Consider the following 21,151-nt stretch of genomic DNA (forward strand, 5'->3'; position numbering starts at 1 on the left):
TTTCAAGGCAGATACTTTAAAATCATTTCAAAGGAGAAAAATGCTTTTGAACTAGTTGAATCTAAAAGGTAAGATCTTTATAAGAAGTTTAGTTTTAGCTAAGGCTTTAGATATGCTATTTTTCAAAACACACTTATGCCTGAATTGTCTTGTGTTTTTAAAATGGAGGAAAAAACAGTTTGTTTCACATTTCATCTTTTGTTTTGTTCAGGTCTTGTAAGTAAAAAGTGATCTTACCTGAAGAGACTACTTATTTATTTATTTATTTATTTATTTAAGACAAAGTCTCACTCTGTAGCCTAAGCTAGAGTGCAGTGGTACAATCTTGACTCCCTGCAATCTCTGTCTCCGGGGCTCAAGTGATTCTTGTGCCTAAGCCTCCTGCGTAGCTGGGACTACAGGCACGTGCCACCACACCCAGGTAATTTTTTGTATTTTAGTAGAGACGGGGTTTCACCATGTTGCCCAGGGTGGTCTCGAACTCATGAGCTCAGGCCATCCATGCAAATAATTATTTGCATATAATAATTTGCATATAATAATTTAAGCGATTCTCCCGCCTTGGCCTCCCAAAGTGCTGGGATTATAGGCATGAACCACTGCGCCTGGCTGAGACCACTTATTACTAATTGTATCTGGTGATCAGATATTCTAACCTTTGGAAATTCCATTTCAAGGAGGCCACTGATCACGTATATAACTAAGGCTTTGTATGTGCACCACCCATTGTCTGTTGCCTGGGATGACGCTCTAGCCTCCTGACATCGCCATACTTCTGCACTTTTCCAGTCTGTTTCCACTTATGTCTGAGGTTGCAGTTTTTTGAATTTTGGAAATCAGACCTTGGCGATGACCTTAGCAGTAGGATGGGATATAAATACCTCTCACATGCTTAGCGTTCCAGTAAAGGAACACTAGGCATAAATGTGTTAATTAAGTAACATAACACAAATTAAGTAAGGTCATATCATTCCAAATAAGAGCTGACCTCCCTGTAGTGGCCCTCAAAGACTATCCCCTTCTTTGTGTACCCAGCTCCCACCTCAGAGCCTTCGCATGTACTGTTCCCCCTGTCTCCCTACTCTTCCCCCAAACAGAATGTTGCTGGGTCCCTACTTCCTTCAGCTCCCTCTTCACATGTCATCTTCTTGCTGAGGTCTTCTCTGGCCACCCCTTTTAAAAATAACAAACTTGTCCTTCCTGGAAACTTTTTTTTTTTTCTCCAACATACTTATCACCATCTAGCAAAAATAAATTACATAATGTTTTATTGATTTATATTTACGTTTTTATTATATGGTGATTCTCATTAGAAAGTAAACCTTGGAAGGCCACATTTGTGTGTTTTATCTCTGCTGTATCTCCAGGCCTTGGATTATTACCTGCAAAGTCATAGGTGCTCAGTATATTTATTGAGTGGATGAATATTAGATTCCTTGAAATTCTATCCATGTTGCATTGGTGATGATCATAACAGCATTGCATCTCTTTATAGTTTTAAAAGTTCTTTCATAATGATTAAGCTAATTTGTTTGATACTCAGTTTTTGAGAGATCATCCTGACAGGTATTATACCAGTTTTGCAGGTGAGGAAATTTAGCCCAAGTTGTGTGGCTTCTCAGAGGCCATTTAATTTAATATATGCTCCTTTAAAGACACTTCCAAGTTCCCTCCCCCACCTCAGAGAATGGAGTCTTGCTCTGTCATCCAGGCTAGAGTGTGGTGGCGCGATCTCGGCTCACTGCAACTTCTGCCTCCCGAGTTTAAGCGATTCTCCTGCCTCAGCCTCTGGAGTAGCTGGGATTACAGGCATGCGCCACCACGCCCAGCTAATTTTGTATTTTTAGTAGAGATGGGGTTTCTCCGTGTTGGCCAGACTGGTCTTGAACTCCTGACTTCGTGATCCACCCTAAGTGCTGGGATTACAGGCATGAGCCACTGTGCCCGGCCCGACACTTCCAAGTTTAGATAGACCGAGCTAGCATTTGCTATTAATGATTGGAATGAATAGTCAGAGTGAAAAAGTAAGCCAGCAACTCGTTTTGGAATGTGGGAATGTGAAAATGTAAAATTAAAGCACTTACTATTGTCTGGAGAGATGGAGGTAGCCTAGAAGAGCCTGGGTGTTGTGGTATTACTGAGCAAGAAAAGGATGGACCATGACTGATTCTGGGACAGGAAACATAGATAAGTTACAAAAAATGAAATGCCAGCAGGAGAGCAAGGATGTACGTTGTAAAAAAATGATGGCATTTCAACATGCCAGACCGCAGGTGTGAACTAAGGCTAGATTTGCATATAATAATGAAAGTGGCCACTGTGTGTAATGTGAGTCAGGCCCTTCTAAGCACTTTACTTGTGAAGTCCAAGCTATTACTACCTTCTTCTGGGGCAGAGCCCATCAAAGCTCCCACTTAGCCAGATATGTTACTGAGCTGCCACTTCATGGTTAAGTGCTGCCCCAAGTACCCCAGGTGCCTGGCCACTGCCCTGGTAGTGGCCTTTGCCCCTCCTGGATACCCACCAGCCTCTCATGATTCACCAGGGGCCAGCAGGGCTTCTTCAGTTCCAGCTCTAGCCCTGAGGCTGGCATCTACTCTGATTCTTCAGTGCCTTGCTTTCTTTCTGCTGCTATAACAAAATACCTTAGGGTAATTTATAAAGAAAACGAATGTATTGTTCAGAGTTCTGGAGGCTGGATAGTTTAAGATCAGGGTGCCAGCAGATCCCGTGTTTGGTGAGGAATGTTCTCAGCTTCCACGATGGTACCTTCTTGCTGTGTCCCCATGTGGTGGAAGGAGCATGGCAGCTCTCTTCAACCTCTTTTATAAGGGCACTCGTCCCATTTATGAGGGTGGCGCTCTCATGACTTCGTCACTCCCCCAAAGGCCCCACCTCATAACACTGTCAAATTGGATATCAGGCTCCAGTAATACAAATTTTGGGGGGATACTACCATTCAGATCATAGCAATACCCATGTCATGCTGGTGGCTACATATTTTTCAAAGATGCCTGGGTACTCTTTTAATCAGAAACTGAGATACAGAGCAAGAATTGAACCTGGGCAGGTGGGTTCCAGAGTTTGTACTGTCCCTTTGCCCTCAGGTTCAGAAACCCACATGAGAATTATGCATTTCCTCTGGGGAGAGGGAGTTGGAACAAGAGATGCAACTGAAGCTTTAGCAGAATTGGATGTTTATGGCCAGGTATAATCACCTGTAATCCCAGCACTTTGGGAGGCCGAGGCTGGAGGATTGCTTGAGCCCAGAAGTTCAAGACCAGCGTGGGCAACATAGTGAGAACCTGTCTCTACAAAATTTTTTTTTTTTTTTTTTTGAGACAGAGTCTTGCTCTGTCATCCAGGCTGGAGTGAAGTGGCACAATCTCGGCTCACTGCAACTTCCGCCTCCCGGATTCAAGCAGTTGTCCTGCCTCAGCCTCCAACATAGCTGGGATTACAGGCACCTGCCACCGTGCCCAGCTAATTTTTTTGTATTTTTAGTAGAGATGGGCTTTTGCCACATGACATCAGGTGATCCACCTGCCTCAGCCTCCCAAAGTGCTGGGATTACAGGCTTGAGCCACCAAACCCGGCCAAAAATTTATTTTAAAAAATTAAAAATAAAAAAAGCCAGGTGTGGTGGCACACGCTTGTGTCCCCAGCTACTCGGGAGGCTGAGGTAGGAGGATCTCTTGATCCTGGGAGGTAGAGGTTGCAGTGAGCTGTGATCACGCCACTGCACTGCAGCCTGGGTGACAGATTGAGACCCTGTCTCGAACAAAAGAAAAGAATTGTACTTTTTTTCCTCACAAAAAAATTTATAGCAAATGTTTAATATCGGCAGTGAGTACTGCTTTATGATAATTTTTTTAGAAACCTAAAGACTTTGTGATATTCTTAACCATGCTTTTCGTGGTAGATCAGATTCTTTCCTTTCCATTTCTACTGTACTGACTTCCCCAATGTGACTCATTTTTCGGAGGCACTCTGCCGTGTTGCTTCTCTGAACTCAGGAAGTTTCCCTTGTTGATGTTTAAACCCTTTCAGAAGTGGCCTGATGCAGCTTCAGCCTTGATTTCCACTGCCCTCCTCCAGTCATGGCAGGCTTGTCACTGGCCTCCACTTCCAGCCCTTTCTTACCTGCAAGCATTTCTTCAGTGTTCGTGTGACTCCTCTGCTAGCGATTCCTTCCCTCTTTCTTTTCCAGCACTCCAGAATCCATGGTCCCTGATCCAAAACCTTTTCTGAAAAAGATTAGGTCGTGTACCTTGTATGTTGTGCATGTCCCAGTTGGAGACCTGGGCAGTACCCCACAACCAGATCCATCAGTGATTCTGCAGGGAAATGTGTAAATTTTCACACTAAATGGAGTAAAATAGATTAAACCTCATATAAATTTCAGTCAGATTTTGCTATAAACCAAAGAAAAAAATTTGGATTTTTAGACTTTTATGGATTTCAAAATTGTAGGCCTGATTTTCACTCTTTAGGAAACTTACTTTATCCACGAAGCCCTTCATTAGCAGTTTCTTCCACTCTGACAGCTAAGTCTAGAAGACACTAAGAACAGTGAGCAAATATCTTTGAGTTTAGTGTTTTACCTTTCTTTAATCATTTGTGGCTTGAAGCCCTTAGCTGGTGTTTATTATGTGTTAGTGGAATTGAATTCAGTAGCCCAAGACTTGGCTTTTGGTATTGAATGGTCAGATCAGGGAATGGTGGCTTAGTGCCCAGGGACACTTGGAAAGTCTGCTGGGGCTGAGGTGGAGAAGCTTTCATTGCTGTTTGACTTGATTCTGGTTATTTTTATATTTGCCCGAGGTGCACTGGACCACATGGATTTTTGCTTCTGACTAGAATGCTTCTTTTCAGTGGAATATAATAGGGAGGTCCACTACTTAGAGCATGGGTTGCTCTGGGGGGGACTTATTCCTCTGTGTTTAATTGTAGTGTCTTCTTCAGCTGCAGGAAACGCATTTTGTCAGGCAGCCAAGCTCCACATGCAGCTTCAGAGCAAACATGACTCCGCTACCAGCTTTGTGGATGCTGGAAATGCTTACAAAAAGGCAGATCCCCAAGGTAAGGCAGCCAGGCGCGTAGCATGCGTATCTCTGTGTGTAACTAACCAGTCAGTACTTCCCTCAACGTTAAGGTCAGTGTTGGTGTCCTTTCGAGTCCTGGTAAAAAGGAATTTTTGTATTTTGGAATAATAGATAAATTTTTATAACCATAGGGATTTTTATTTTTTAATCATTTGGGGGCTTTTACGAGGAGAAAATATGTTAAATTTATACTGGCTGTTTAGTTTATAGCATCATTTAATTAAACTCCATTTATACTGCATTTTAGAGAATTTTTTGGAAATAACCTTTGATTTTACGTAAGACTTCTTATATCTTAATTTTGTGAAAATGTATATTGTTCATAAAAGGAAACTCTTATGTTCCCTTACTCCTAAATACCTAAGGAGTTTTCAGATCCAGTTAATGGGAAATTGTAATATTCAATCGTTAAAAAGTCTTATTCATACAGTATCCATTTGGTTTTTTAAAAAGTGTTTTTCAAAGTATTTGTTTTGAGGAAAGAATGCAATTGGATATTTAATGTGATAAAATTTTGCAAAGGTTATTTCTTTTTAGTTAGAAGAGTGTAATTAAAAGTATTTCTTCCCTTCCACCCGTGTGCATGGCAGAAATTTTGTGTTTTTCCTTTTTCTTTTAGCAGTCCATTTTGTTCAACACCAAATCCCAAATTTTGAGAATAAATATGTCATAAAGAAATAGAGTATCTTCACGACCTTTTGTATAAGGATTAATCACAGTTTATTTCCCAAAGTGAAAAACTCATAGGTTAAATGAGCTGTTAGAGTAGTAAAATTGTAATGCATCAGTACTTTAGAATATGGTGCAGGCATTAAAATCCCTGGTTTCAGAGAATCTTCAGTGACCTGGTAAATGTTTACATGGCAATTAAAGAAGCACATGAGATAGAATGTTGTATAATCTCATTTTTAGAAAAAAATTTGTGCGTATAGAAATGTGTTTAATAAACAAAGGAAAAGCACATCTGAATACTAACAGCGGATTTGAGTGGGATTATAGATAGATAATTTTTCTCTTTATATTCTGTATTTCTAAAGGTATAACAGGGATCCACATTTTTTATGTAGTTTAGAGGGAAATTGTTTCAATTTTTGTTTATCTGCTTACCTTTCTAATTTTGTAGTCAGGCCGTTCTACTTTGCTGCCTCTTTAAACCAAAAGTAATAAACTTGGAGCTTATTATATGCCAGCATTATAAACACCATCATTTTATGATGGGAAAAATTTTTTGGCTTACTTTTTAAGAAAATTAGTATAATTTATTAGCATTATTATTTATTAGATTTGTTTCTTCATTTTGTTAGTATGCTACAATTTAGCATCTTTGAACATTATACAGAATGTTGACTTTGCTTAAGGGTTGTTTGAATAGGCATTTCAAAGTGCTTTTGCTTTTGGCTGCATGGAGAGTAGAATCTATTGAGGTGATCGTTCTTGTGATGTGGTGCCATATTCCAAAATTAATATATATGCATGGTATTAATGAGGAATATGTTTGCATTCATATTTTAGCAGATATAATTTACCAGTGTTGGTGACAACCTCCATGGTTTTATTTTTTTAATAATACAGTCTTTTGCCTGGATGGAGTCCTCACATTAAGGTTAAGAGTAACTAAGACAATGTTACTCCAGCTACAGTTCCCTAAATTATACTGTAGCTGCTGGGAACAAAGCCATGCTGATGAATCTGGACTTGTGCATGATTTTTGTTTGCTTCTCACTAACTAACCTGCCCACCCTCCACTCCAAAATTATACCTCATTAACGTTCTAATAACAGCCAAGAAGACAGCCTCACCTGAACCCTCTTTGACTGAATGGATTTTTTCGTTGTTTTTCTTAAATGCCTACGCTTCAGAGGCTATCAACTGCTTAAATGCAGCCATCGACATTTACACAGACATGGTAAGACATTGCATTGCTTGAGTGGCTGTGGGGTGGAGTCTTGAGATGGCTTGGAGTGCTCTCTCTCTTTTTTATGTTCCCAAACTGGCATTCAGATAGGAAAATGGATGTGTGACTGTTTCTTATTTTTTCCCCTAGGGAAGGTTTACAATTGCAGCCAAGCACCACATTACTATTGCAGAGATCTATGAGACTGAACTTGTAGACATTGAGAAGGTAAGCAGTGGGCACACTTCCTCAGATGTGAAGCAGGCAGATAAGCTGACTCAAAGAACTCTCTTGTCCTCAGTTTCAGAGTGATCATAGGTATAGAGTGATCATAGATGGCCTTGCCTGGAGACTTTTAGGGTCTAGCTGGCTGAAGTAGTGGGCTGTTTTCCTGGAGTTGGCATCTAAGACATGAGAGCTGGTTAAGATTTACAGAAATGGGAGGCTGAGGCAGGAGAATGGCGTGAACCCGGGAGGCGGAGCTTGCAGTGAGCCAAGATCCGGTCACTGCACCCCAGCCTGGGCGACAGAGCCAGACTCCATCTCAAAAAAAAAAAAAAAAAAAAAAAAATTTACAGAAATCACCTGTTTTTTCCACTCTCTCTGATTCACATCAGAACATTAGCATTGCCAAAAGAACCTTCGGCTGTATTGCTTAGTACTCTAAGGCCCAGTGAAGAAAGCGTAAGAGGTGACCTCTCTACACTCAGTCAGCATCACAGCTTTAAGTATCTGTATGCCAGTGACTCACAAATCTGACTACAGCTCAGACCTCTCTCCAAATGCTAGATTCCTGTATCCACCTGCCTGCTGACCTCTCCACTTTGTCCAGCAGTCATCTCTAACCTGTCTGGGACTGGATTCCCATCTCAGACGCCCTGTCCCCAACCCAGTGTTCCCCTCTAAACTACAGGCTTCCTTGCCTTTTCTCTTTCTCTACAACCTGTGAGCAGTTTTTGTGAGCAGGGTCCTTCCTGCTCCCAAGTCTCAGCACAACTCACTACCTTGTCTCCCAGCTCGCACTTGATCACTGCAGGATCCTTCAAACCTGTCTCCTTGCTTCTGCTCCCCCTGCCTTGCCAACCCCACATCCCCTTGCCACAGAGTAGCCAGAGTGAACCTTCTAGGCATTGCATCATATTCTGTTTCTCCACTGCTCACAGCCTTTCATTAGCCCCCTTTCACTAAGAGGAACAGCTGGAGCTGTGCGGAGCCTTCATGGCTCCACTGAATTGCTTCCTCCCAGCCCCACACTCCCCATGTACCTGTGTGGCCTGGCCTCTCCTCTTTTCTTTTACTCCCCTCCTCTTGCATACCCTGCACAGCCACCCTGGCCTCCTTGCTCTTCCACACACGTGCCAGATGAGCACTCCTGCCTCAGGACCTTTGTACCTGAGATTTCCTCTGTCTGCAAAGCTCTTCCCCAGATGTCCACGTGGCTGACTCCTCACATCTTTCAAGTCCACATGGCTAACTTCTCCATGCCCTTCCATTTTTGCTCATTTATTACCTTTTCCATGAGGCCTATTATGACCCCCTAGTTAATTTAGCCCCCCGGGAAGGCATAGCAGATCCCCACACACCTCACTTAACTTCTTGTATTGCTGAGCAGATATCACCTTACAACATGCCCTCTCATATGCGTGCTCATCATTCTCATATTGGTTGTCTCCCTTCCTCTGCCAGAATAGGCACACATGTCAGCAGAGAGTTTTGTCTCTGCTTTACTGATGTGTCCCAAGAGCTCTGGGACCTAGCGGGGTCTAAATATTTGCTAAATAAACAAATGCTACCCCTACCTCCACCATACCAAATGGAGTCTTCTTGGTCTGGGGAAAGATCTGCTAGGCAGTACTAAAATTGGACTGGCATTGTTAACATTCACTCTTTTGACTGTGTGACCTCCACCTGTTATTCAGCACAAAATTTGATCATATTTGTTACAATTTATTATTTGACGTCTTTTTTTTTTTTCTTTTCATAATTGCCATACTTTTCTGAGGATACTCCCTGATCTTGATCAAGTCAGGGCCACCCTGTGCATTGACATGTGCATGTGAACCTTCTCTCTGGAAGGTTATCTGTGGATCCTGGAGGAAGGTGATGGAGCTGGACCTGAACCTCCTTTGTTCCCTGGTGTGGAATTGATGATGGAACGGGAGGGAGATGGGTCTGGTGTGGCTGGGGTATTTATTTGGTCAGGGTGTCTGCGATGGCCACAGTATCTTTATTTAGGTTTGAGTGAGTCTTGCGGGGATGAGCACTGTGCACAGAGCATCTTTGCCAGCAGAGGCTCCTTCTTTCACAGTGGTGAGAAGGGCACTCTGGGGCAGGAGCCTGTAGTGGTGTGTCATTTCTGCTACCCAGGCATGGTCTCCAACACATGGGTCTCTGTAAACTTGAGAGCAGATAAAATGAAATGTGACATACTCTTTTTTCCTCTTGAAAAAAAAAAAAAAAAAAGGCCAGGTACAGTGTGATGCCTATAATCCTACCACTTTGGGAGGCCAAGGCAGGAGGATCTCTTGAGCCTAGAAGTTCAAGACCAGCCTCGGCAACATGAGAAATCCTCGTTTTTACAGAAAATCCAAAAAAAAAACTAGCCAGGAATTGGGGGTGCGTGCCTATAGTCCCAACTACTTGGGAGGCTGAGGTTGGAGGATCTCTTAAGCCCAGGAGGCAGAGGTTGCAATGAGCCAAGATGGCACTGCTACACTCCAGCCTGGGCAACAGAGTGAGACTCCATCTCAAAAAAAAAAAAAAAGAAAAAAATACCCAACAAAAGCAATTTAAGAATATTACTGAACACATTTGCACACACATACAACACACACACACACACACGTGTAGGCACAGGGTTAGGTTGTTACGGTCCCTAATGTTTAAGCTCCTGAGTTGTTTAGAAACATCATTACCTGGCCAGGCATGGTAGTTCACACCTGTAATCCCAGTATTTTGGGAGGCCAAGGTGGGAGGATCGCTTGAACCCAGGAGTTGAGCAACATAGTGAGACCTCCTCTTAAAAAATAATAAAAGGAAGTATTATTACCTTCTCTTCCCTGGTTGGACTCACCAGATTGTGGTTGGTGGATTGTGAAATTAATGTTTGAAAAATCAGTTACACCCAAGGTACCTTATATCTGGCTTGTTACAGATCACTTTCTTCTCATTTAGCGCTCCTACCTAATGTCCCTTCTCTGATTTTAGATCATTCACAGATTTTAGTTAGTGGACAGTGAAGTGTGTAGTTTCATAGCTTCATATTACCTCTTTTTTTGAGATAGAGTATATTAGTAGCTGATAAGTCAAGCAGATGTAACATACCTAATACAAATAAAACTCTTGTGAAACCTTAAAAATATGTATAACATGTTTTGGGGTTTTCTAGAATTTTTTAATGTTTAAGTTCAGGGCTGCATGTGAAGATTGGTTATACAGGTAAACTTGTGTCATGGGGGTTTGTTGTACAGATTATTTCATCATCCAGGTATTTTGCCCAGTGCCCAGTAGTTAACCTTTTCTGTTCCTTTCCCTCCTCCCACCCTCCACCCTCAAGTAGACCCCAGTGTCTGTTGTTTCCAGTGTCTGTGTTCATGTATTCTCATCATTGAGCTCCCACTTATAAGTAAGAACATGCAGTATTTGGTTTTCTGTTCTTACATTAACTTGCTGAGGATAATAACGTCCAGATCCATCTGTGTTTTTGCATAAGACATGATCTTGTTCTTTTTTATGGCTTCATAGTATTCTGTGTTGTATACATACCACATTTTCTTTATCCAGTCCACCATTGATGGGCATTTAGGTTGATTCCTTGTCTTTGTTGTTGCGAATAGTGCTGCAGTGAACTTTTCATGTGCATGTGTCTTTATGGTGGAATGGTTTATATTACTGTGGATGTATACCCAGTAATGGGGTTGCTGGGTTGAATGGTAGTTCTGCTTTCAACTCTCTTAGGAATCGTCATATGCTTTCCACAATGGTTGAACTAATTTACACTCTCACCAACAGTGTATAAGTGTCTCCACAACCCCACCAGCATTCGTTGTTTTTTGACTTTTAATAATAGCCATTCTGACTGGTGTGAGATGGTGTCTCATTGTACTTTTGATTTGAATTTCTCTAATGATGAGTGATATTGATCTTTAAAAAATGCTTGTTGGCTGCATATATGTCTTTTGAAAAGTATCTCTTCATGTCCTTTGCCCACTTTTTAATGGAGTTGTTTTTCTCTTGCAAATTTGTTTAAGTTCCTTATAGATGCTGGATATTAGATCTTTGTCAGATGCATAGTTTTCAAGTATTTCCTTCCATCCTGTAGGTTGTCTGTTTACTTTGTTGATAGTTTCTTTTTCTGTGCAGAAGCTCTGAAGTTTCATGTGTCAATTTTTGCTTTTGTTCCAATTGCTTTTGGTGTCTTTGTCATGAAATGTTTGCCTGTTCCAATGTCCACGATGGTATTGCCTAGGTTGTCTTCCAGGATTTTTATGGTTTTAGGTTTTACATTTCAGTCTTTAATCCATCTTGAGTTTTTTTAATATATGGTGTAAGGGAGGGGCCCAGCTTCAATCTTCTGCATGTGGCTAGCCAGTTACCCCAGCGGCATTTATTGAATAAGGAGTCTTTTCTCCATTGCCTGTTTTTGTCAGCTTTGTTGAAGATGAGATAGCTGTAGGTGTGTGGCCTTATTTCTGGGCTCTCTATGCTGTTCCATTGGTCTGTGTGTCTGTTTGCGTACCAGTACCATGTTGCTTTGGTTACTGTAGCCCTGCAGTGTAGTTTGAAGTGGGGTAACATGATGTCTCTAGCTTTGTTCTTTTTGCTTAGGATTGTCTTGACTATTCAGGCTATTTTTTGATTCCATATGTGATTTTGATTCCAGCTTTAAAATAGGGTTGCCTAGTTCTGTGAAGAATGTCGTTGGTAGTTTGACAGGAATAGCATTGAATCTAAATTGCTTTGGGTGGTATGACCATTTTAGTGATACTGATTCTTCCTATCCATGAACATGGGATGTTTTTCCATTTGCTTGTGTCTTCTTTGATTTCTTTGAGCAGTGTTTTGTAATTCTCATTGTAGAGATCTTTCATCTTCCTGCATTGCTTCTTTTACTTCATGAAGTAAAACACTGAACCACGTAATAAATGGGTCCTTTTTAGATGGTTTATAAAAATGATCTACAGGAAATATAATTCAATTCTATTTTCATCCTCTGGAGAGCCTTATTTAATACTGTTAGTTACAGCATAGAATAGGTGTATATGGCAGATTTATGTTAGGTCTCCTCTAGGGGCATTTGTTCTAAAAGAATTGATCCCATTTTAAAGCTACTTAAGGGTATTTCACCTACACAGTGGACTCTTAAGCCTGGAAATTGCATTTGCTTTATGGCATCATTGATGCAGTCATAAGGCCCTTGTTTCTCATTCCAGAATTCCATGTATCGTGACACTCATCCAGGTGCCCCAAGCAGAAATGTTGTGACTTCCTTGGCCCTCTACTTAAACAACAGGATAACCAGCTGGTCTTAAATTTCTGGATTTATCGTTACGTGTGCTGTTGTTATTGGTGGCTGTGTTCTGCTTTTGACATTTATTATAGTCCTTGGGATTGTCAGATATCTAGGTAGGCTGATTTCTGGTGTGTAAGGATCTGCTTGTATCTGATAAATTTCACTACATGTTAAAATTCCAAACTAGATGTGAACATTTAGAGATAGCCTGTGGCCAGTCTCTTCTCTGAAACTTCTCTGTTAAACCAGTGAATTGTGCTTTTTTTTCAAGTACAATCTGTCACAACTTGGGAAAACCATGGAATTTAATGATTGGTTTAATTAGCATTATTAAAAACCAACTTGAAATTTTTTCTTTCGCTGTGATAAATATAACTGTAATTTACATCTCTAAAATTCTAACGAGCCAGTGCCATTATTGGCAAAGTGTTAAGTTACACCAAATTGTCAACATCTAGCCTTTTCTTTTTTAACCTCCAAAGCAGCAGTTACATATGGTTTAACCCAACCCTATTTATTCATTGAGTTCTGGTGCTGTAAGAATTAGGAAGATATGTAGTTATACTCTATCTGTCCTGAAAAAGAGGTTAGATAATCCAGTACTCTTCACAGACAGATTTGGTCAGGTTTATCATGATTTGCCCAGTTTATTTTGATGGGAAATGGTGCTAAACACTAGAGAATGAGGCCAGTTGAAAGGAGGTTATTGATTAATCATAAATTCGCTGAAAACCTTTTATTTCATGAGTATTTCACATAATCATGATACTGGCAATAGTTTAATAGGCAGCTTTCATTTGTGATGCACTTTGCCTTCATTCACTTAGCATCTGTTACCGAGCACCCACTTTGTAAACAGTCATCATGCTAGGCTCAGGGCTGTGATGGTGAGCCAAACAGTCATGGCCCTGCCCTCACAGAGCCCACATTTTAGTAGGAGGAGATGTACCTTCATCAGGTCATCCCACGTGTGTGTACATAACAGCTTTGACAGGTGTTCCAAAGAAGTATTTTCTTCCAGACTACTTCTGTATGTTACTAAGTATTTGCAAAAAGAGGACCATAGTATACCTATTCTTTTATAGCTGCATTTTTCAATTCAGTATTCTGTGAAGGCCAAGCATGATGGTCCATACCTGTAATCTCAGCATTTGGGAGGCCAAGATGGGAGGATTGCTTGAGTCCTGGAGTTTGAGACCAGCCTGGGCAACATGAAAAGACCTCATTTGTATGAAAAATTAAAAAATTAGCTGGGCATGGTGGCACATGCCTGTAGTCTCAGCTACTTGGAAGGCTGAGGTGGGAGGATCACTTGAGCCCAGGAGGTTGAGGCTACAGTGAGCTGTGTTCATGCCACTCCAGCCTGTCCAACCTGGACAACAGAATGAGACCCTGTCTCAAAAAAAACAAACAAAAAAAACCTTTTCAGGTATCCCATTATATGTAACCACTTAATTTTTTTTTCAACTTTTCTTCTACTGTAAATAATGTTCAAAATATGTGTTTTGGGGGAGCATATTAGGTTATGCTAAAGGACTGAAATCATGGACCCAAAATGTAATCATATAAACACAGTATAAGTGTCTGTTTTTCACAGAACTGTTCAATGTGAATGTTTGAGGCAGGGTTCCTCTGTAGTCCTGAGAGGCTAATACTGGCTCTGCCACTTCTAGCTTATGGCCTTCTGGTAGCTCAGTTTCTGCTCTTGGTCATCACCACCACCATCTGTAGGGAGTTGGGGGCCTGGGGCTTGATGGGCCAGGTCTAAGTACTTTTCTAACTTTAACATAGTTCCATGGCCTGTTTTGTTTTATTTGTTTTCTTGTCCCTGCGGCTCTCTTCTAACTCACTAGGAGCTGCCTTGAAGCCACTGAACTAATGGGCTTGGGCAGAAAGGTAGCACCTTTACTCTGATTTTCAAAGACTGCTAGCTCCCTCATTTGCATTTACTGGGAAACCTTTGTAATTCAAGCAGCCTGCAAACCCACCACCTGCTTCTGTATGTTTGCATGCTAAAAATGATTTTTACAGTTTTTAATCCTTGAGAGAAAAAAGCATTTGCTACATGTAAAAATTATATGAAATTAGAAATTTCATTGTTCATAAATACAGTTTTATTGGAACACAACCACACTTATTCATTTATATCTTGTCTATGACTGCTTTTATGCTACCACAAGAGAGCTGAGTAGTTGTGGCAAAGATGCACAAAACCTAAAATATTTCTTGTCTGATCTTGTTAGAGAAAAACTTGGCTAGAGCCCTGGTTTAAAGAACTGCTTATACTTACCTCTCGTTATCTGGGATATAGAAGGTTTTTTCAATCTTATGAGAGCCTTATTTCTAAGATTGTCTACAACTGTCTACAAACCAGCTGATTCTTTGCAGAGTTCAGCTCTCACAAAACTGTGCTAACAGCAGCAGCACACACTATCTTCTGGCTTTTCTCAGCCATTTTGCTTAGTTTTGGACGCTGGTAGACACCTATTTTTTTGTTTGTTTTGAGACAGAGTTTCACTCTTGTTGCCCAGGCTGGAGTGCAATGGTGCGATCTCAGCTCACTGCAACCTCTGCCTCCCAGGTTCAAGCAGTTCTCCTGTCTCAGCCTCCCAAGTAGCTGGGATTACAGGTGCCTGCACCATGCCCGGCTAATTTTTATATTTTTTTAGTAGAGATAGGGTTTCACCATGTTGGCCAGGCTGGTCCTGAACTCCTGACCTCAGGTATTCCACCTACCTTGGCCTCCAAAAGTGCTGGGATTGTAGGCATGAGCCACCGCACCTGGCCGACACCAGTTCTTTTTTCTGAGTTGTCACGTGGTTGATTTCACTAACTTTCATCACAGCATGACAGGGACTTCTAGCTTTCTGGCCTGTGATCTCTTTTTCCTCTCCACTTGATGCCATATATTTTTAGATTGACAGCAACATCCTTATTCTAGGTGACACTTACGGTATTAGTGGGTGTAGTCTGTGCTGCACGTCATAGACCTAAAGTGTAATTAGGGCTTCATACCTCTCTAACAATCCAGTGTGGCTACTAAGGGTTTGACAGTGGTAGAGACACTGGGGTTGGAGGTACATTATGTCCTTTGTAGTTATTTAGGAATCTGCCTGACAGTTACTGCCATTTTGGGTGTCTAGCTTACAGTGTCACTCTGAACTTGGTCATAGCCATCCTAGCTCATGGGAAGTGGAAGGCCTGGAGAAGGATGCAAAGTGAGATATATGGCCCAAGCCTGGGAGTGGCCCCCAGCATGTCTGTTTACATTCCACTGGAGAGAACTAGTCACAGGCTGCCCCTCACTATAGAGGAAGCTGAGGAAGTAGTGTAGCTGGGCATATGCCATGTGGGGAGGGAGAAACAGATTTTGATGGTCAGCAAGCATTCTGCTTCCAGAGGTGCAGGCTTTCTTGTATTTCCTAAAGAAATAGGCCGAGTTGTGAAAAGTTTGCTGGTAGAGTAGGTTTATTTATAAAAAAAATACCTATGCAAATGTGGCTTTAAAATGCAACTCTCCAAATAAATTGTGTGTGAATAAAATGTGTATGTTTTCAGGCTATTGCACATTATGAACAATCTGCTGATTATTACAAAGGAGAAGAATCCAATAGGCAAGTATTACTTTTCTTAATATAATTTAATGGGTTTTATTATGTGTGATAAAAAAAAAATACTTCTTTTTATACTCTGTGAGTGTATTTGACTATACCAAATGAAGATGTACTAAGGCCCAGTGCACATCTTTTATTTTTCCATTGGCTTGTTACTCATTCTGCTTTGGTTCTTGATTTCAGCTCAGCAAACAAGTGTCTGCTGAAGGTGGCAGCGTATGCTGCCCAGCTTGAGCAGTACCAGAAAGCCATTGAGATCTATGAGCAGGTGAGGATACTGTTGTTTCTTTGGAGAGAAGTTGTCTGAATCATTTTTTAAAATTAAACTTTTTATTTTTATTTTTATTGAGATATAATCCACACATCATGTGATGAGTACAGTTCATTGGTTTTTAGTCTATTCACAGAGTTGTATAACTATCACCACTACTTAATTCCAGAACATTTTCATCATCCCCAAAAGAAGCCCAGCAGTCCATTCTCTCCTCCCAGTCCCTGGAAGACACAATCTACTCTCTGTCTATATGAATTTGTCTATTCTGAACCTTGAAGATAAATGAAATCACATACTATGTGGCCTTTTGTGACTGCCCTCTTTCACTTAGCATATTGTTTTCAGGGTTCATCCATGTCATAGCAAATGTCAGTATGTCATTGTTTTTTGTGGCTAATACCTCATGGTTTATTTATCAATTTATGGATGTTTGGGGTTTTTCCACTTTGGGTCTATTATCAATAATGCTGCTGTGAACATTTGTGTTAAAGTTTTTGTGGTAGTGTTTTTAGTTCTCTTAGTTATATACCTGGGAATAGAATTGCAGTTGCTGGGCCATGCGGTAAGTACATGTATAACTTTTTGAGGAACTGCCAGGCTTTTTCACAGTGGCTACACCATTATAACTTCCCACTAGCAATGCACAGGGTTCCAGTTTCTCCACATCGTCACCAATACTTCTTTTTTTTTTTTTTTTTAATAATAGTCACCTTAATGAGTGTGAAATGTCTCATTTTGTTTTTGATTGTTATTTCTCTAATGACTAGTGATGTTGAGTATCTTTTTATTTGCTTATTGACCATTTGTATATTGGAGGACTGTGTATTCCAGTACTTTCTCTGGATTTAAATTTGGTTGGTTGTTTTTTGGTGGTGAGATTTAGGTGTTCTTTATATATTCTGGATATTAATCCCCTATCAGATGTGATTTGCAAGTATTTACTCTCATTCTGTGGGTTGTCTCTGGCCTCTGTTATTAATGTCCTTTGATTCACTGAAGTCTTAATATTTTGGAAGTCTAGTTTGTCTGTTTTTTCTTTGTCTGGCTTTTGTTGTTATATAGAAGAAATCGTTGCTGAATCTGTTATCATGAGGCTTTTCCCTTCTGTTTTGTTCTAAGAATTGTGTAGTTTTGGCTGTTAGGTTTAGATTTTTTATCCATTTTGAGTTAATTTTTGTATATATTATGAGGTAAGGGTCCAACTTTATTCTTTTATATGTGGATGTCCAGTTTTTCTAGCACCATTTGTTGAATAGAACTATCTTTTAACTATTGAGTGGTATTATGACCCTTACTGAAAATTACTTCACCATATGAAATATGAGGGCTTACTTCTGGGCTCTCTATTCCATTGAACTATTTATCCATCTTTATGCCAGTATTACACTGTTTTTATTTCTGTAACTTTGCAGTAAGTTTTGAAGTCAATAAGTGTGAGTCCTCCAACTTTTTGTTCTTAATTGTTTTGGCTATTCCACATCCCTTGCATTTTCATCCGAATATTAGGATCAGCTTGTCAATCTCTGCAAAGTAGCCAGCTTAGATTTTGATAGAGATTGTATGGAATGTGCATACCAATTTGAAGAGTGGTTTTAGGGTTTCCAGAGAAACAGAACCAATAAGAGGTATAGAGGTGTATGTGTGTGTGTTTGTGTGTGAGTGTGTATGTGTGTATGTGTGTTTAGAGAGAGAAATTACTGTAGGGAATTGATTTGCTTGATTATATAGGCTGAGAAGGTCTGAAATTTGCAGTCTGAAGTCCCAGGAGAGCCAATGGTATAGCTCCAGTCCAAATCCGAAGGCCTCAGAACCAGGAGAGTTGATAGTGTAATTTCTAGTCTGAGTCCAAGTCTGAAGCAGGAGAATACCAGTGTCCTGGCTCTAAGACAGGCATTGAGAATAAATTCTTCCTTTTAACCTTTTATTTTATTCAGGTTTTCAGTAGATTGGATGAGGCCCACCTGCAATGGGGAGGGCAATCTGCTTACTCATCTTACTGATTCAAATGTTAATCTCATTCAGAAACACCCCACAGACACACTCAGAATAACACCAAATATCTGGGCACCCTGTAGCCCACTCAAGTTGACACATAAAATCAGTCATCACAGAGAGTATTGCCATGTTAAAATCAGTCATCACAGAGAGTATTGCCATCTTAACAATACTAAGTCTGAGTCTATGAATACAGAGTTCCTTTTATATTTATTTGGATCTTCTTTCATTTTGCTCAACAGTGTTTTGTAGTTTTTGGTGTGCAAGTTTTGTACTTGTTGGGTGAAACATACTCCAAAGTATTTTATTTTTTCTGATGCTACTACAAATTGAATTATTTTCTTAATTTCCTTTTAAGATTGTTAATTGCTAGTGTATAGAAATACTGTTGAATTTTGGGTATCGATTTTTTGTCCTGTAACCATGCCAGACTTGTTTATTAGCTCTAATAGGTTTTTTTGTGTGGATTCCTTAGGTTTTCTATATCCAAAATCATGATATCTGCAAATAACAATAGTTTTACTTCTTCCTCTGCAATCTGAATGCGTTTTACTTCATTTTGTCGGTTGCCCTGGCTATAATCTCCAGTGCAGTGTTGAATAGAAGTGACAAGAGCAGACATCCTTGTTCCTGATCTTGTAAGGAAAACTTCCAGTCTTTCATATTAAGTATGATATTGGTAGTGGGGTTTTGGTAAATGCCTTTATCAGTTTGAGGCAGTTCCCCTCTCTTCCTAGTTTGTTGAGTGTTTTTATAATCAAAGGGTATTAGATTTTGTCAGACGTTTTTCTGTGTCTGTTGAGATAAGCATACGGTTTTTGTCCTAATCAGCTTAATATTGTATATCACATTGATTGATTTTCATATGTTGAACCAACCTTACATTCCTGGAATAAATTCTACTTGGTCATTGCAAACTTTGAGGGGTTTCCCAAGAACACCCTCAAGTTTATTAATAATTTGTTAGACGAACTTAGAGAACCCACTGAAAGCTGTTATACTCACAGTTATGGTTTATTACAGCAAACGGGTACAGATTAAACTCAGTCAAAGGAGAGACTCATGGGGCAGGGTCCAGGAGACTTCCAGGAAGAGCTTTCAGTTGTCCTCTCTCAGTGGAGTTATGTAAACAGCACTTACTTCCCCCAACAGTAATGAGTGAAAATAAGCGTAGACTACTGCCAATCAAGGAAGCTCCCCTGAATCCGGTGTTTTGAGTTTTTACTGGGGCCCAGTGACATAGATGTTGACCACCCTTGTGGCTGACTTTACTTTTTGTAAGTGCCAGAATTGGTTTGCTAACATTTTGTTGAGGATTTTATGTCTATATTCATAAAGGATATTGATCGTTAGTTTTCTTGTGGTGTCTGTGTCTGGTTTTGGAATCAAGGTAATTCTGGCCTCAGAATGCATTAGGATGTCTTCTTCCTCTTCTGTTTTATGGAAGAGTTTGTAAAGGATTGGTGTCAATTCTTCTTTAAATGTTTGGTAGAATTCAATTATTTCTCTCTTTTTTGTTTTTATTTTCACTGATTTTGTTTTTGTTATTTCCTCCATTTTGTTTTCTTTGGATTTGTTTTGCTCTTTTTCTGGGTACTTCACATGGAAGTTTAGCTTGCTGATTTTTATCTTTGTTGTGTATGCATTTTTAGTGTTATCAATTACCTTTTCATAGGCTTGGCTACTTCCCAATTTTATTATATCATTGCACTTTTATTTTTATTCAGTTAGTTGGATTTATTGATTTCCCTTGAGACTTCAGTGACCCATGGATTATTTAGTAGTGTTTTATTTAATTTCCAAGTGTTTGGCAGAGATTTTTCTGTAATCTTTCTATTGTTGACTTCTTGCTTTTAATTCCATTGCAGTTAGATAACATATTTTTGCATGATTTCAATTCTTACAAATTTGTTTGTTTTATGGCCTAGAATATGGTCTGTCTTGGCATATGTTTTATGATTATGCTGTTATTGGGTGATGTTTATAAATGTTGATTAGCTCCTGTTGGATGATGGCATTATTAAGTTCTTTAATATACTTGCTAATCTATCTATCTGTCTTTGTCTCTCTCTCTCTCCCTCTTTCTTTCTCTTTCTCTCTCTCTCTGTCCTCTCTCTCTCTCTCTCTCTCTCTCTCTTTTGAGACAGAGTCTTGCTCTGTCACTCAGGCTGGAGTGCAGTGACTTGATCTCAGCTTACTGCAACTCTCCACCTCCCAGGTTCAAACGATTTTCGTGCCTCAGCCTCCCAGGTAGCTAGGATTACAGGTGTGTGCCTTCACATCCAGCTAATTTTTCTATTTTTTAGTAGAGACAGGGTTTTGCCATGTTGGCTAGGCTGGTCTCAAATTCCTGGCCTCAAATGATCTGCCTGCCTTGTCCTCCCAAAGTGCCAGGATTATAGGTGTGAGCCACCGTGCTTGGCCTTTGATTTTCTTTCTAGTTCTGTCCATTGTTGAGAGTTGGGTGTTAAAATCTCCAACTGTAGTTGTGGAGTTGTCTGACTCTTCTTTCATTGTGTCAGTCTTTGCTTCACATACTTTGCACCTCTGGATTGCTATTCTTGCTGGAGTGACCCTTTTATCATTACATAATGTCCTCTGTCTCTGGTAATTTTCTTGGCTCAAGTCTACTTTATCCACTTTATAGCCCTGCCTGTTTTCTTTTGATTAATGTTTATATGATATGTTGGTCCATTCTTTTTCTTTCAGCCTGTCTATATCACTTAACTGAAGTGAGTTTCTTGTAGTTGGATCCTG

The 21,151-nt window shown here is 40.1% G+C and overlaps 1 protein-coding gene across 2 annotated transcripts in view; it reads left to right on the forward strand.

Annotated features, from left to right (window-relative positions):
- Positions 1-21,151, forward strand: part of NAPB (N-ethylmaleimide-sensitive factor attachment protein, beta) — a 59,950-nt gene that overhangs the window by 17,983 nt on the left and 20,816 nt on the right. Inside the window, exons 3-7 of one of the 2 annotated variants that reach the window (XM_011972310.1) lie at positions 4,966-5,082; positions 6,965-7,011; positions 7,150-7,227; positions 16,070-16,125; positions 16,309-16,393. In XM_011972310.1, the coding sequence (XP_011827700.1) occupies positions 4,966-5,082; positions 6,965-7,011; positions 7,150-7,227; positions 16,070-16,125; positions 16,309-16,393 (383 nt within the window). The remainder of the gene's footprint in view (positions 1-4,965; positions 5,083-6,964; positions 7,012-7,149; positions 7,228-16,069; positions 16,126-16,308; positions 16,394-21,151) is intronic. The other variant, XM_011972311.1, reaches the window with a different exon arrangement.

Source organism: Mandrillus leucophaeus, unplaced genomic scaffold, assembly GCF_000951045.1.
Source record: "Mandrillus leucophaeus isolate KB7577 unplaced genomic scaffold, Mleu.le_1.0 Scaffold1285, whole genome shotgun sequence".
In the NCBI taxonomy this organism is placed as follows: domain Eukaryota; kingdom Metazoa; phylum Chordata; class Mammalia; order Primates; family Cercopithecidae; genus Mandrillus; species Mandrillus leucophaeus.